General features: G+C 34.5%; 1 protein-coding gene across 1 annotated transcript in view; it reads right to left on the minus strand.

Moving 5' to 3' along the window:
• Nucleotides 1-16,739, minus strand: part of LOC134651373 (pupal cuticle protein 36) — a 44,345-nt gene that overhangs the window by 7,069 nt on the left and 20,537 nt on the right. The window contains exons 3-8 of the mRNA XM_063506461.1: nucleotides 14,790-14,877; nucleotides 8,120-8,221; nucleotides 4,262-4,401; nucleotides 2,605-2,802; nucleotides 1,732-2,082; nucleotides 1,220-1,322 (exon numbers count right to left, since the gene is read on the minus strand). Coding sequence (XP_063362531.1) covers nucleotides 1,220-1,322; nucleotides 1,732-2,082; nucleotides 2,605-2,802; nucleotides 4,262-4,401; nucleotides 8,120-8,221; nucleotides 14,790-14,877 — 982 coding nt within the window. The remainder of the gene's footprint in view (nucleotides 1-1,219; nucleotides 1,323-1,731; nucleotides 2,083-2,604; nucleotides 2,803-4,261; nucleotides 4,402-8,119; nucleotides 8,222-14,789; nucleotides 14,878-16,739) is intronic.

Below are 16,739 nucleotides of genomic sequence, written 5' to 3' on the forward strand. Positions count from 1 at the left end.
AAAACATTAACCTCTTAATAATAATTTAAAAGAAGTTACGTTTATACTGCATAGTTTTCTTGTCTCTTATAGGTACGGATCAGACCGCGCGAATCCAAAAGTAGGCTCAGAGAACGGAGTTTTTTGTTAGTCGTAGCATTTTTTAGATTACAATACGGTTGCCAAAAATTAATTAGCTATTTTGAGGCCTTTCTCTAGGGACTTCAGCGATCCGAATACTGAGGGTTTGACTTTCGCTCGATGGAAAAAAATCACGGACATACTTAGGTCTAAAATGCACTTTTAAAATTTATAATAAATTAAGCACATAAACTGAATAGTAGTTTATGCAACAGTGATATAATAAGGGTTCTTAAAATTCAAGGGTCGAAGTTACAAAACGAGACGTAGTCGAGTTTTGTAAAAAAAGACCCGAGAATTTTAAGAACCAATTATGAGCCGTTGCATACATTACTTTTTCTATGACAGCTGCAGCAAAAAAAAAAAAAAAAAAAAAAAAAAAAAAAAAAAAAAAAAAAAAGAGTTATTATAAAAAAAAAGAGTTATTATTAAAAAAAGAGTTATTATTAAAAAAAAAGAGTTATTTTTAAAAAAAAATTGAGTTATTATTAAAAAAAAAAAAGAGTTATTATTTAAAAAAAAAAAGAGTTATTATTGTAAATGAAAACATACCTCTTTCAATCAAGATGATCGGAACTTGTATCTTTAAAAAAAATAAAGCAGTTGTATTATACTCATAAGATGACTGCTAGCAGTCATCTTATGAGCCTATAGACAAAGCATTCAAATGACATTGCTTTAGATATCACTGTCAGTCATTTAATTGACACATTTAAGTGCTGGAGTAGAAAAAATATGTAAATTGTTTCTAATAAAATTGAGGGAACTCACCGATTACTTTTTTAATTGTTAAAACACACATAACATTTAAATTCAAAGACATGATATCTGCGGTCCCGAGCAACAACGACAACGCAAATCATGCAAAGCGGTCTGATGTCGTCATTCCTTTAAATAATTTTCATTTTAATAGGCATATCAATATATTTCAGTCTAAAAACTGTCAACATAATGTCATTCTAACTGATAGTGTCTGTTCCACATAAGAGGGCATAATTCATAAATAATATGAGAACACTATTGTGTATCCTTTATTACCTTAGCTTTTCTATAAAACACATATAAAAATACACTGTTTAAATTCAATAGAAACCCGCACCTGCGCCCGCTTGCACCGACGCCGACTTTTGTACCGAAACGCTGGTGCTCCCGGCTGTATTACCCAGGAAATTCCCCACCGCTTTCAAAGTGGAAATTGGAATCTGTAAACATTAAACATTTGTTTAGGTGGAACACAAAGAAAAAACACAAATAAGTGTTTTGTTCCCGAAAGTAAAAGTTACATACTGTGTAATTTATGACAGCTAACTGTCCGCGTTTATTTCGCCAATTTCCTTAAATTTCGGGAGGACATGTTATAACCTAAATTGTATGTCCCAGTAAGCACTTATAATGGATCTTTTTAACTATCCTCGGAGTAATGAAGCGGGAAGGGGTATAGATAATCTGTTTGCTCTTTATAGTCGATTTACCGCGAATGAAGGGATCCGTTTTTGTTAATATGAAAAATTTAAATTTCGTGTAATATTCACGTAGTTAAAAGATAACGATATAAGCTAGATACTAAAACGTTACAAAAGTAAATTTGAGTCGTAGCAAAATATGACTTACGTTGAATATATCAGCAAAGAATTGCGGATTCCTTTGGAAATTAACTTGCTTGGTGTAAGAGACTTGTTGATTACCACCGTGGGCAACGCCGGCGTCAGCTCCAGCCCTGGCATAATTCTCGACTCCAACGTCAATCCTCTTTTCAATCGGAGGGGGAGGAGGTAACGCCCCAGCTCCACCTATGTATCCGTGGACTGAGACCTTGTTATGAAAACGATGTGGCTTCTTGTGGTAGATGTGCTTTTCTACAACCACGGGTTGTTCATGGTAAACATGCTTCTCCACCACTACCGGCTGAGGCTGGACGAAGTGTTTTTCAACGAACACTGGCGGAGGTTGTTCAACGTGTACCTGTAAACATTCTCGATTCAAATTACGTCAGTCTACTTTTTATAATAATTTTAGTGGCTTCGACAAACATTAGGTACGTGTAGGAAGTATTTTCCATGTCAATAAAATAATATTTGTTCATTTGAAGTATCTCCTTAACGAACCCGCAGTGGATAGTCAAACAAGCGGTTCCACTTTAATTATGAAAAGTATTGTTAGCACAGTCGGTGGTTCTGATGAAATATTATTTAAGGTGGATTTATTTTAATTTCTACTTAATTTTGCAGGTAAAAGTAGAAAATTGCAATGAAAATGATTGTGTCGTACGGAGTTAAAGCTGTCTGGAAGCTTCTGGTGCAATTATCTTTCATCCCTAAAAAAACAAACCTTTTGCATTTGCATAAAACCAGACTGTTGCGGAAAGTGAAATACGGGCTGCCTGAACACTTCTGGAACTCTGAACAAAGATCTAAACATTCCGTCAAAATTAAAAATCGATCTAGTATTACTGCGGAATAAGTCTGGTTCCCCAAAGTTACTCACTTCCTTGACTTTGGTCTTGGATTTTACAACGGTATTTGTTAAAGGTACAACGGGCGATGCAGCACTGAAATCTAATTCAGTGTGCACTTTATTGTCGACGTGACTGATGGGCTGCTCAGCGGCTCCAGACGATAGCCCGAATGACTTGCTGCTCGAGTAAGTAAATCCTGATGACCCTGCAGCACCTGATTCACCGCCCTGAAAATAAAAATACATATCTTTTACACTAACTGGGAAATCAATAATTAAAACATCACCATGAAGATGAATCAAGTATAAAATTAATTTATAAAAAATAAAAATTGAAGTTCAAAATGTGACCAAATAAGAAGGTAAGTTTTTTTCCTAGCATTAATTAAGTAAAAACAATCCTACTAATATCTGAATATCTTGGGAGTTAGAGCGCCAAAGGCATGAAAGTTATCAGACTGAAGGTTGAATGTAGTAGCATAATTTTGGGAAGAGGCAAGAAGACGTTATTCACCTACACAGCTCACGTACCGTCTCTACTAGCAAATTTTCTTGAAATTAACTATTCAACTAAGGCTTTATTATTATAGAAGCCTAAAATATTAGTATACTCATAGTATCGTAGTAAATTTATTTTCTCAAACATACTTCAAAATGTATGCGTTAATGTCACGAAATGAAGACATGAAGTTGCTCATTTATGGCTCCTTACATTACTTCTTGACCTAGGCCAAGAAGTAATGTAGGGAGTTGTAAGTATGAAACGTACATTATTGTCCGCTGCTCTAACTTTTTAAATATGCTCACTAAGATTAGACTGACAAAGGAAATATTACATAACAGCCAACGACCACTCTCTCTGTAAAACTTGCGACATTTTTTTTTATTATGTTGTATCATTTGTTGAGTGTATCGGTCCTCCCTAGAAATACGGGCGGCCGGTTGCTCTTTGTCGGATAGAAGCTATATGTGACGTGACAAAAAAAAACTAATGTACTATAAAATAAAATTGAAGTACTATATTTATAAGCGGTTAAACATTATGGTGCTCGAATAGCTTTTTCAAATGTCAAGTTTAAAAAATAAAAAGGCGGCAATTTACATTTTTATTTTCTACTAAGTATGTATGTTTGAGAAAAGCACTATACAATCCTTGGCCGGAACAGGGATTGCAAGACTCGCTTTATCCGGCCTCGTCCGACTCGTCGGACTCGGCCATCTACCGCAATCTAGTCCTGCAATCCCTTACTTCACGGCCTCTGCAGTAATGTACTACACGTAGCACGTGCAGTAATGTATTTACACATTGAACTAATATCACTATTATGTAGTATCGTAGATCGTAGTATCAATGTTTTTATTTACACAAGCTTTTATTTAGTTTCACCTGTCCCGTTGTTGTCTGTGTGTGGATCTGTTATCAAATCTTGCTAGTTAAATTTTACCGATTTGACCGACCGGTTGCCGATGAAGCTGAAAATTTGCATACAGTAAGTCGGGTGACAATGCAATATTATGGTACCATCGAGCTAAGCTGATCTGATGATGGAGACAGGAGGTGGCCATAAGAACTCTGTGATAAAACAGTGCAACCTTATAACCTTATAGTTTTTAGAATGTAAAATAACTATGACTGAACGTCAAGTGCATTATGTACTTCAAGATCAGTACAGTCAGCAGTACTTACCAAGCCAGCAGCGGCGTTGCGATTGCCAGCGGAAGCTCCAGCGAACCCAATACCACCAGATTTCTCGGCATCGACGCCTCCGGCGAGACCCGCGGCCGCTTTCACGTTGCCTCCAGCGGTGGCGCCGGCGTATAAACCACCTGACAACACACACACACACACGTGTCATAATCCACAATACAAATTTAAAGAAAAACTGGCGTATGAAAAACATAGCATGATTCTATCTTAGTTGATTATAATTCAGTGGCAGTGGCAAATATTTTCATGTAAGATAAAAGAGAGCTATGCTGGTGAAGCCTGAACAAGAATATATGATCACGCGCCATGTTGCGGAATTTCACTGGAACTATTTTTTCCATACTATACTGAAGTGTCATCCTATGTATACATGAAAATAACAGCGCCCTCTTGACAATGATCATATATTACTGGTCAGGCTTTACTTTATGCAGTTAAATTTTAAATAAACTTAGAATAATAACCAGTTATCTCATAATTAAAGTACATAGGTACATGTAATTTTTTTGTCTACTAGTACAAAATTAAATTTCAAACAAAATATGTAGTATAATCAGTGAAATTATTATGGGCACGATACTTACGAAATCTTCGATATAATTAATGTTGGCAACATTAAGTTGCCTGAGGACTATTGTAGACCCTAATGGTTCAACAATTTAATTCTGTGACATAACAAGAAAGGCCTAGGATAGGGCTAATTGGCACGGCATATTAGAAGCCAATTTCAGTAGACTTCTGGTCGCTTATGATCGTAATTAGACATACGAATTATTTTAATTACTTACATACACTAGTCATTATATGTTTAATTCCAGTCACTAAGTAATTGCGTACTTGTCTGTACGTAATCTCAGTAAATGTCTGCGTTTGTATCTTCGCCATTATTAAAACGAGGTGAGTTTTAATTACTATTCTTGTACCTACCACTATTGTCTTCTTAAGTGTCTAGGTCAGAAACATTAAAATTGCTTTGATACTATTTATTCTCTTCTTCAAACAACTGGATATTTTTCTTAGATATGTGCAGTTCTGAAGAAATGTATATTTTAATTTTAATTTACTCACTCTATGTGTATGATACCATATATCGAAATTACTAGCATAATTACTCATTCCCCCTTTGTGTAGGTACGGATAGAATATACATATTTGTATAGGTACTAAATTGAATTAATAAACTAAAAGTTAGTGGATTGTGTATTATTAATCTGCATGACAAATAAGTAAAGCACATAACTCATCGGAACCGGATTGCGAAGTATAAATGTTCATTATTTAATCTATGCAATTAAGTAATCTAAGCGTTGCGCGCGTTAATTTTCAAGCGTTATTCACCTTACGTGTTGTTTTTCTACGATATCTATTTTTATAAGTACTTTTTGTTAGACTTATAATGCGATATGTGATGATAGTAGCGACCCGCCCCGACTTTGGAAGAATTCACACATAACCATAACAAATTATATACCTACTTCTACTTATAATCCTTCCTCAAGAATCACTATTGATATGAAAACCGCATAGAAATTCGTTCACTAGTTGTTGAGTTTATCACGAACATACATACATACAGACGCGGCGGAGGACTTTGTTTTAGAGTCTGTGCGGAAAGAGAAGAGTCGTGGAATGTATGGGGCCCAATACATCCACGACTCTTCTCTTTCCGAACAGACTCTATAAGATAATATCGTCAGGTGACAAGCAAAAGTCACTAATTATTATAAAATATTTAAACAAAAATCAACCTTCTTTTCGTTCTAATTTGACTTTTGCTTGTCACCTAACGAATACCTACATTTTACCGCAGTAAAATGATTATGTATGTTGGAAATATTATGACTTGATTGAGCAAAGAAACAAGTTGGAAATTTTTGAGAGGTAAGTATCCAGTGACCATGTCCATTGTCCGTAGTACCTATTGCTGAAAAATAAAATAAAATATGTTTGTTGTTCGTCGTCATGACTTTTTTTCAAATAAGTTCATTCACTTATTTAGTCCTATTAGGACACAAAATTCAATCCAAGCGCTGTCCAAACATAAAATCGAAGTGACAGCTTATTAGACCGTGACTATACCTAGTCACAGTTTTATATAATTTACTCGCTTATTATAATTTATATCAAACCTACGTAATTGTCCTTTAGTAAATTTCATTGCTCACGGCCCTCCCTAACTGACAATACCAATAGGATTGTGTATCCTCTGGGAGACTGAATGACATTAGCAATATACGTGTCGGGTGTTCACTGGATTCACAGAATAATTATTGGTTTCTACTTTCTAGTTACGAATTAGAGAAACTAATTTTGGTTTAATTGATGTAGTTCTATAAATGTAAGTACCTAAGGTATGCCGTCATAATACGCAATTAGAATCACTAATTATTTATTAGGTACTCTTAATGAATTTTAATTTAATAAGTGTTGATTTCCAATTGTAACCTTAATTAAAATAAAATTTCGTAACTACATTCATTTTAGGGTTTCATGATACAATAGATTGATTTACTTATCGGATGTAGGTATCCGTTAGGAAAATAGTTTTTTTTTTGTAAAAATAGTACTTAAGAAGAATTTAATTTTGTAAAACAAGTACAATGTCTATTTTGGAAAGACTTACTATCAAATTGGTTCTATTGTCTTATAAGTTATGGTCAAAAATTAGATTTTTGGTAAAAGCTTTTATCGCCAACTGTAAGTACTTTTTCTTTTTTTCCACAGGCAACTAATACTCATCGAGACAATTCTAACAACCCAAACCCGATTAGTTTGCACTGTGATCAGCTTCATGTTATCATACTATTGCATTGTCATCCGATTTACATACGTATGCAAAATTACAGCTCAATCGGAAATCGGGTTAAACTTAGCTTCCAAGATTTGGCCCACACTAAGGAAAGCACATACTAACAGGGCGAGTTAAATAAAAGCTTGTAAAAGCTGCACGTGACACGAATCAATATTGATTTGTTAAAAAAGTGTCGATAGTATATTACGCAGAAAACTACATTTATATTTGTCGTACTTCATAAAATAAATATGGATAGTATATTGTATGGAATTTTTAATATTCCGAAATAAAGATAATTTATTTTTTTATTTTTTTAAATAGATACAGGCAATATTGTAAACTTTGCTTACAACTCTTTTTTCCAATCGACATCTGGGGGCACGGCCGTGCCCCCGCCAAGACGAGACAAAGGGCAAATGGCAGTGCATATCTTTTCTTGGCACGTTTCGTCGTTATATTTGACTTTTACCGCATTATGAGTATATAGTTACATTACAGATTATTTATAGTATGTACACATTTATTGTATTGTCTCTAGTGTTATGTACTATTATTGTGCTTGTTTTGTAAAATAAACTGTTTTACTACTACTACTACTACTACTGTTTATTATTATAGCTGATACCTAAATTAAATAAGAATGAAGCAACATGACGCCTTTCATCGGAATTATATTATGAATATCATATTTAATCTTCATAGGAATGGAATCAATGGCTAATTATCTCAGAATTCTGTGGATCCACTGCATGTATAAAACTCAATTCTCAACGTGAACACACGGGGCCTTAAATATTATATTGTATTTGTGTAAGTTTTTAAATGCACATGCAGTTGCCAGTTAAGGGAGACGGCGTTAGATCGGACGTAGTAAGGACCGGGTGAATTGTATGATAATGATGCTTTTGTATCCTTTGATGTTTACACGCTTACGTTATGAACCTCCATGTCCTTTTTTATATATTTTTGCAGTTATATCTATAGTTTTATGTATGACTGTATGTGTTCTGAACAATTAAAAAAAAATGATGAAGAGTCGTTACCTCCACTGCCGCCACCGCTGGCTCCTCCGCCTAGCCCGGCGGCCGCCGCTTGCCCGTGAGGAGTGCCGGCCTCGGCGAACAGCCCACCCGCTCCGCCGTTACCTAAACAAATTAAGTTTTTATTACCTACAGCAGTTATAAATATTTTTTATTACAGCAGTTAACAACTGGCGTGATGTGGCTCAATTCGTTGTATTCATGTGCGTTATATGTTATAATAACATATAATATATAATATCTATGCCTGTCAGCGTTGAGACATGTTACTCATATTATACTGGAGGCAGTTATGAAATGACCCAAAAATAGTATAGTATTTTTGGATTACATTTCTTGTCACTATACAAAAGTTATTAGCTCTCAAAGCAAAAATCTCCAACCAACATTTTCACCTTTTGACGTTTTTCTTGTAAAATTACTATGAAAGTGAAAAAAAAAACTAATATCAGCAATGAATTCTCGGAGTGAATGAGTCTTCGGTTTATACGCAAAATGATACCAAACTTGCTCTAGTAGCCACCAGGAAGAGAATAGTTTTTTTTTAAATATGAAGGGTGGCGGCCATCTTTGTACCCCGCTCTCTCCGACTAGACGCACATTTCTTATTGCCTCCCGGACTAGAAATGCTTAGAATTACTCAAGGAACATATGTCATGAAGCTCATAGCTTAATAAAAAAAATTGGGTTAAGTATGTTTGGGAGCGATCCATAACGGCTTCGACTATTATGATATTAGTTATCGGGCAGTTGACCTGTCAAATAGTTTGATTATGTTCCATGTAAGTTCACAATTTCCTCCGCCGTGCGCTGTTTTCATTATTATATTTCTTCCACCAAGTACTTCGCATTTGCTATTTAGCATCATGATTCACAAAATGTGTTCTTGCCTCTTCCGATTTTATAAATCACAAACATATTTCAATGCAGTACATATAGTAATTACTTAATTAGATTAATGTCTACAACTAAAATTGTATTGAAGTATTTTTTATGGAAGTATACCTATAGTTCGGTTTTATTAGCATTAGAAAGAACTTGCAAAAAGGTAAGCGATCTTGACATGTCTTTTAATTGAAAAACGGTTTTTTTTAACCAAAAACTATTAATTATGAAAGCAGAAGAATATAAATGATCGTATTAGATTCATAATTGTTACATATTTGCCGTAATATATTTTTAAAATGTGTTTTACAATTAAAAGACACATCAAGATTGTTTACCTTATTTCTAATGCTAAAAAAAAACGAACTATAGTCTATGATAATATATATAGTCCGTCAACCAAATCTTGTCAGTAGCAATGTAAAGCAAACTAAAGTAGGGCAACACTCAAAGAGCAGTATTGCGCTAAGAATAGCAGCAATGTACATCGAACCAAAAGATTTTTTTTTCCGCTGAGCGCGCCCTGCGTACGTTAATTCAAATTGTCACTCGCGGTTTATTGAAAAAATTTGAAACATGGACGGACAATTTAAAAGCAATGTTAATCAAAATGATGAACAAATTTGAAGATATCAAAAACAACTGCCTATCGTAGTGCTTATATTCTCTTTGTTCCCTATCTATGTCTTCTATGTTTACTAAAATAAAATCATATCAAAATGCAGATAATTAGATAGTGCATATATTTGTTATTTACAATATAATATGCCACTTGTTAATGTAAATTAGTGTACTCTTCTGGATGAATATGACATAAAGTCCGTCAACCAAATCTTGTCAGTAGTAAAAGGCGGCAAATTTGAAAAATCGCGGGTTAGCAACACTGTGTTCGAATAATTCCAAAATGCGTGTCATCTGTGTTTTATCTGTGGAATGTGGATCGTGAATGACAGCCGTCACCTTATTTGTTTTCATTTGGTTTTCAATCTGAATCGTTTCTGTTTCAAGAGATATTTCTGCTGTCACCATTAAATACCAATATATTAAATAAGAATAAGCAAAGCTAAGGGGCCTACAATGTACAATCATGCTCGTTGATGGTAAACATTACTAAAAATTGAGGTTATGACAAGTACATACTGGAAGAACTCTTTCGAACTTTTAAGATTATGTTCAGTTTTTTTGTTTTAGGGTTAAAAGGCATAAATAAAATTAAAACGTATGCCTAAATCTATCCAACAAGACCATAAATTGTGTCCTGGAAACCGTCCATAGGCCCACATGTCTAATATTTTCAGCAATCAGTTGTGACTATTTACAAAGATGCAATAGAATACTACTAATGCTTGGTTGAAGTGACCCGGTAACATTGGTAACTTCATTATATTTTTTCAATTAATGACCTGAATTATAGTGTAAGTTAAAGTGACCCTTATCTTATTTACCTTTAAATTAAATAAACACCCAAATATCAGTTGTTTTATTTTTAATATGTAATCCTATTGTACAATATATACCAATCAAAAAAATTACACAGGTATGTCATATTCATCCAGAAGAGTACACTAATTTTCATTAACAAGTGGCATATTATATTGTAAATAACAAATATATGCACTATCTATCTGCATTTTGATATGATTTTAGTTTAGTAAACTTAGAAGACATAGATAGGGAACAAAGAGAATATAAGCACTACAATAGGGAGTTGTTTTTGATATCTTCAAATTTGTTCATCATTTTGATTAACATTGTTTTAACATCGCTTTTAAATTGTCCGTCCATGTTTCAAATTTTTTCAATAAACCGCGAGTGACAATTTGAATTGACGTACGCAGGGCGCGCTCAGCGGAAAAAAAAATCTTTTGGTTCGATGTACATTGCTGCTTTTCTTAGCGCAATACTGCTCTTTGAGTGTTGCCCTACTTTAGTTTGCTTTACATTGCTACTGACAAGATTTGGTTGACGGACTATACCTGTGTAATTTTTTTGATTGGTATATATTGTACAATAGGATTACATATTAAAAATAAAACAACTGATATTTGGGTGTTTATTTAATTTAAAGGTAAATAAGATAAGGGTCACTTTAGCTTACACTATAATTCAGGTCATTAATTGAAAAAATATAATGAAGTTACCAATGTTACCGGGTCACTTCAACCATATTATTGCATCTTTGTAAATAGTCACAACTGATTGCTGAAAATATTAGACATGTGGGCCTATGGACGGTTTCCAGGACACAATTTATGGTCTTGTTGGATAGATTTAGGCATACGTTTTAATTTTATTTATGCCTTTTAACCCTAAAACAAAAAAACTGAACATAATCTTAAAAGTTCGAAAGAGTTCTTCCAGTATGTACTTGTCATAACCTCAATTTTTAGTAATGTTTACCATCAACGAGCATGATTGTATATTGTAGGCCCCTTAGCTTTGCTTATTCTTATTTAATGTATTGGTATTTAATGGTGACAGCAGAAATATCTCTTGAAACAGAAACGATTCAGAATGAAAACCAAATGAAAACAAATAAGGTGACGGCTGTCGTTCACGATCCACATTCCACAGATAAAACACAGATGACACGCATTTTGGAATTATTCGAACACAGTGTTGCTAACCCGCGATTTTTCAAATTTGCCGCCTTTTACTACTGACAAGATTTGGTTGACGGACTTTAGTTTTTCAATTGCGGTTTAATGAATTTTGGCACCCTTTATTGCTATACATACATAGAGGATGTTTAGGAGAAATTCCTACGAAGGAGAGTTAACCGATGTTTAAAAATTCAGTAGACTTTAGCGCAAACTAAACGATGATGCAGCTTACTGCGGTAGAGTTTACTTATAACCTCTCAGGAACGCCCTTGGTATTATTTGATATTATATAAATTATTTGGTTGAAGATATCAGTTCTATTATCATAAATACAACATACAAAATACAGACATAATCCTACCTAATACAAAATAAAAGAGTATGTGAATAGCCTACAATTAATTTACTTAAAAATATGCACACGTGATAACTAAGTATCGTCTGGCTGCTATGTTTATTAAACTTCTGTTAACTCCAAGTTATGAATAGCAGTAAAATGTACAGGATGGCCCAAAAATACGTTGACAAAGTTTTTTCTAATTATTTTATTAAGCACTTACGTAACTAGTACAAAATAAGTTAAAAATTAAAACTACAGTCTTTTTGCAACAATAATTAATCGTCTTCAAAATAGTCTCCTTTCGCTTTGATACACAAACGCAAACGCTTTATTTTCAATTTTCAACGAAATACCGCAGCTCCTCCAAGAAGATAAGGATCGAAGGCAACTTTTTTTTATAAATTTAGGCTTATGTTTTTACGTCACCCTAGTCACCGCTACGCGAGAAGAAAATCTCACTTCCTGGCCAAGGTAAGACGTAAAACTTTATACAAACCACGGGCGGTAATTCGTAAAGCCCCAGATCTCATATTTATGGCCCTCTCCTTCGGTTCGGGTCACAAACACCTGCGATCTGGAGCATTTACGAATTCACCTCCTAGGTATGTAATGAACTATTATTGTGTTACTGCGAAGATGTTTACAACGATTTCTAAGGCTGCCTACACATAATTCCATTTCATGGAAAATGAAAGTCACTTTCCAGTTTAATCACTGAAGCCTTCTCAAATGTTGTGAAAATAAATCATTTCTAACTAGACATAACTTATAAAAGCTACTTATACATATTTATATAATTAAATACATTATTTCCAATGGAAGAAATTTTATAGGTAAATATTAATTACGTAAAATTTTTGCGGTTCTATTTATTTACAAAGGCAAGATTATAAAGTGCTTTTACTCATCAAATTATTGTTGTTTAGTTTGATAGGTAGGTACCAAGTTGGTACCTATGTACTTACTAATAATGTATATTTATGACTTTCGTCTTGCGCATTACATTGCACGAATTTTCAGCTTAATTGTCTACATAATTAAAATTAATATGTATATCATTACATAAGGAGCAAATTGTGAAAACAATTACGTTTGTTAAATTAAGTATCCCTTCTTCTTTATGTTAGGTTAGGTAAACGTACAGGTGCTCGACGCGTTACCAGTACATGTCATCTTGAAACTTAAGTCATTATCAATAGAGGTGACAGCAAGGTGTCATCTATTGGGCATTAGCATGTCGAGCACTAGTACGTTTACCTTATACCGTTTAAAACAAAAACCGGCCAAGTGCGAGTCGGACTCGCGAACGGAGGGTTCCGCACCATCAACAAAAAATAGAGCAAAACAAGCAAAAAAACGGTCAACCATCCAAGTACTGACCCCGCCCGACGTTGCTTAACTTCGGTCAAAAATCACGTTTGTTGTATGGGAGCCCCACTTAAATCTTTATTTTATTCTGTTTTTAGTATTTGTTGTTATAGCGGCAACAGAAATACATCATCTGTAAAAATTTCAACTGTCTAGCTATCACGGTTCGTGAGATACAGCCTGGTGACAGACGGACGGACGGACGGACAGCGGAGTCTTAGTAATAGGGTCCCGTTTTTACCCTTTGGGTACGGAACCCTAAAAAATGACTTTACAATCATCTGTCATACAATAGTACAGTCACGGACTTTAATGGTTGCACCATTTAGGGTTTACTTTACATTGGACATTTCATACCGTTAGTATTCACAGTCAAATTAGTTTGAACCCTAAATGGCTCAAGAATTTGGGTAAGTCCGAGACTGTACAAGTGTACATCAATTTACCACCGAGTAATTAGGTAGGTATGGCGCGATACCATAGTATGGGCGGCTTTAATTTCTCTCCCCATAGCGTTTTCGTGCTGAGTAAGAGGAATCGATCAAAACACGACACGAACGACCTTAATTTGAACTCTTGATAAGGTTTATGAATAAATAATCAATCTTTGTGATTCTAACAGCAGGCACACTACGATTTAAAAAATAATATTGCGAGTATAAGTAGATGGGTATCTTGCTCTTACTAATTCTAATTAGCATTGATGCGAGAGGGATGGACTAAGATTGCTATCATGTTGATATCATGTTTTGCGAGTCAGTATACTTAATTACCTACTGGAATTAATAATTTCAGATTTGTAAAATATGACAATATAATTTTAGAATAGCGGTGTCGCCTCGCTCTCATTGAGTACTTATGCTTAAGTATTTAAGTTATTTATATTTCACGACCTCCGAATTGAACCTTACCGGCCTTACCGCTATAGGTTATTCAACGCTTATACTTACTACTTAAATCCACAAACTCGTACAATTGAGTTACCCGTACCGTGCCACGTATTCAGTCATATTGTGAATGCTAAATCGTTGGTCAGGTCAGGACATTATCATTCAATGTCAAAATTCATTATTGGATAATGTAATTTGTTGTGAATAACACTGTCCGTCGTCCTAACTATGCATAAAGCAACGCGGCCCATACCTTTGTGCAAGTTATCATATTCGTTTGATATAAAATAGAATAATATGACGTCGAGTTGCGGAAACCAAGCCCGCGAATACCTATACCTATACCTTCGTCTGATATACATTTTTTGTGGATTTTACCTGTTTGGTTTTTATTAGAACCAGCTGTCTATCACAGACAAGTTTCGAAAATTAAATACCTGTCGGTACGAAAGTTGCTACAGTTAGAACAAGGCCACATCTTATATCTGACATTTGCCTTAAACCAACCACATGAATGCGAAGTAAGCTCAATAACAGACCTAATTAAAGTGCCCAAGTTTATATGATTAAGAGTAGTAATTACGTACCTAATAGTCCTCCCAGCCCAGCTGCCGCGTGGTAACCGCCGAAGTTTACTCCCACTTTGCCTTCTTTGAATGTAATGAATTGGGGGGCCTGCAAAGAAACAATATTTCATTCAAGTCATGCAGGTTATGGAAACTTTTCTGTAGAGGTGAAAACGAGCTAGACAAATACTGTGTATAATAATATAATAGCTTAATATGTTTAACATTAATGTGCTAATTATTAAGTTTTAAAATGTTAGTGGCTTGTGTCTAATAGGCAGTGTCGCGGATATTAAGGTGCTAATTTATAACTTCTGTTCCATAGACCTAAAAAAACTGGCCAAGTGCGAGTCGGACTCGCGCACGGAGGGTTCCGCACCATCAACAAAAAATAGAGCAAAAAATAGTGTTTGTTGTATGGGAGCCCCCCTTAAATGTTTATTTTATTTTATTTTTAGTATTTGTTGTCATAGCTGCAACAGAGATACATCATTTATGTGAAAATTTCAACATCGTGGTTCATGAGATACAGCCTGGTGACAGACAGACGGACGGACGGACGGACAGCGAAGTCTTAGTAATAGGGTCCCGTTTTTTACCCTTTGGGTACGGAACCCTAAGGGTACGGAACCCTAAAAACACCAAATATATGCGAATTAAATTTTAATTTCATAGGTAGGTATTTTTTCTATTATAGTTTAATTTTTAAGTACATAGGTTTATTTTAAGTATAGTATTATTTATTTTTAGATTTAGGTTTTAAGTTGAATTTTAATTTACTTTACTTGAATTAACAACAATTGTAAATTGTTAAAGCCAGCTGCAGCTGACAATTGGCAAAAATATATGACGCTAAGTTAGTAGTGGAGTAAATATAAAGACCAAAATACATCTCAACTAAGTCACATTACAGATAATTTACAATAAATACCTATAAACTAACTTATATACTAAAACTACAAATAAATACAGCACAAAACATCAATTATTATTTTAATATGATTAAAAAATCTAAAATAAACCACCCTGAATCGTACCTGGCTCAAATGTCCCCATTATTCCTGCTGCGTTCCCCCGCTGAACTGCAATGGAAACCTGCTAAACCAGATACGACCCAGAGCGAGGATCGCAGCCCCTCTCGCGCAAACGACGCCCCAAATCCCTAAAGAAAGCGCGAGCCTCTGACCCCCAAGGCCCTGCCGTCTCGATAGCCACCGGCACAAAGTCGTACGAGTCGTAATATAAAGTTAAAGTTACATTAATTGCACACACAGATGTTTCTGCATGGGTGAGTTCTGTATCATATTGAATACCCGTCTGTGAAGTAACAACTTGATATCAGTTCCCGTTTTTGAGAAATAACATTTTTTTAAAATCTTTTATACTACCTACTTAAACAGTAATTTCACATTAGAGATTTTTTTGTAGAATGGGTTATGAAGCTTATACGACTACACGGTCAGAATTTCTCCAGACAATAATATAAATTATAGATTTAATGAAAAAAATATATAATTTTGTAAGTTTTTCATGACCGAGAATATCCCACACTGAGAGAAAAGTTTACTATTGTGCTTAACAGTATCTGTTTCGATCATGTTTAATTTATCTCCCGAGGAACTGCTATATTTGCAGAATAGCAGCATGATTTTGGAAACAAACAGTAAATAATATTCTAGACAATTAATGGACACTTCTAGTATATGTTTGAGAAAAGCATATTAAAAAATCTCGAGTGTGGGAATTCATGTTTTGATATATTTTTCTATTTTAATAATAGTTTGGATATATTAAAAATATATGACTAGGGCATGCTCCCGGGAATTCCCGGTTCTCAAATTCCCGGGAATTCCCGGAAATTTTATAGTGTTTAAAGAACCGGTACTGATGACTCGGTACCGGTACTTCCCGGTTCTCATCAGTTTGCGTATTTATTCCCATTTCAATAGTAGTTATCTTTTACTAGTTAGT

The sequence above is a fragment of the Cydia amplana genome, chromosome 10 (assembly GCF_948474715.1).
Source record: "Cydia amplana chromosome 10, ilCydAmpl1.1, whole genome shotgun sequence".
NCBI classification, from domain to species: Eukaryota; Metazoa; Arthropoda; class Insecta; order Lepidoptera; family Tortricidae; genus Cydia; species Cydia amplana.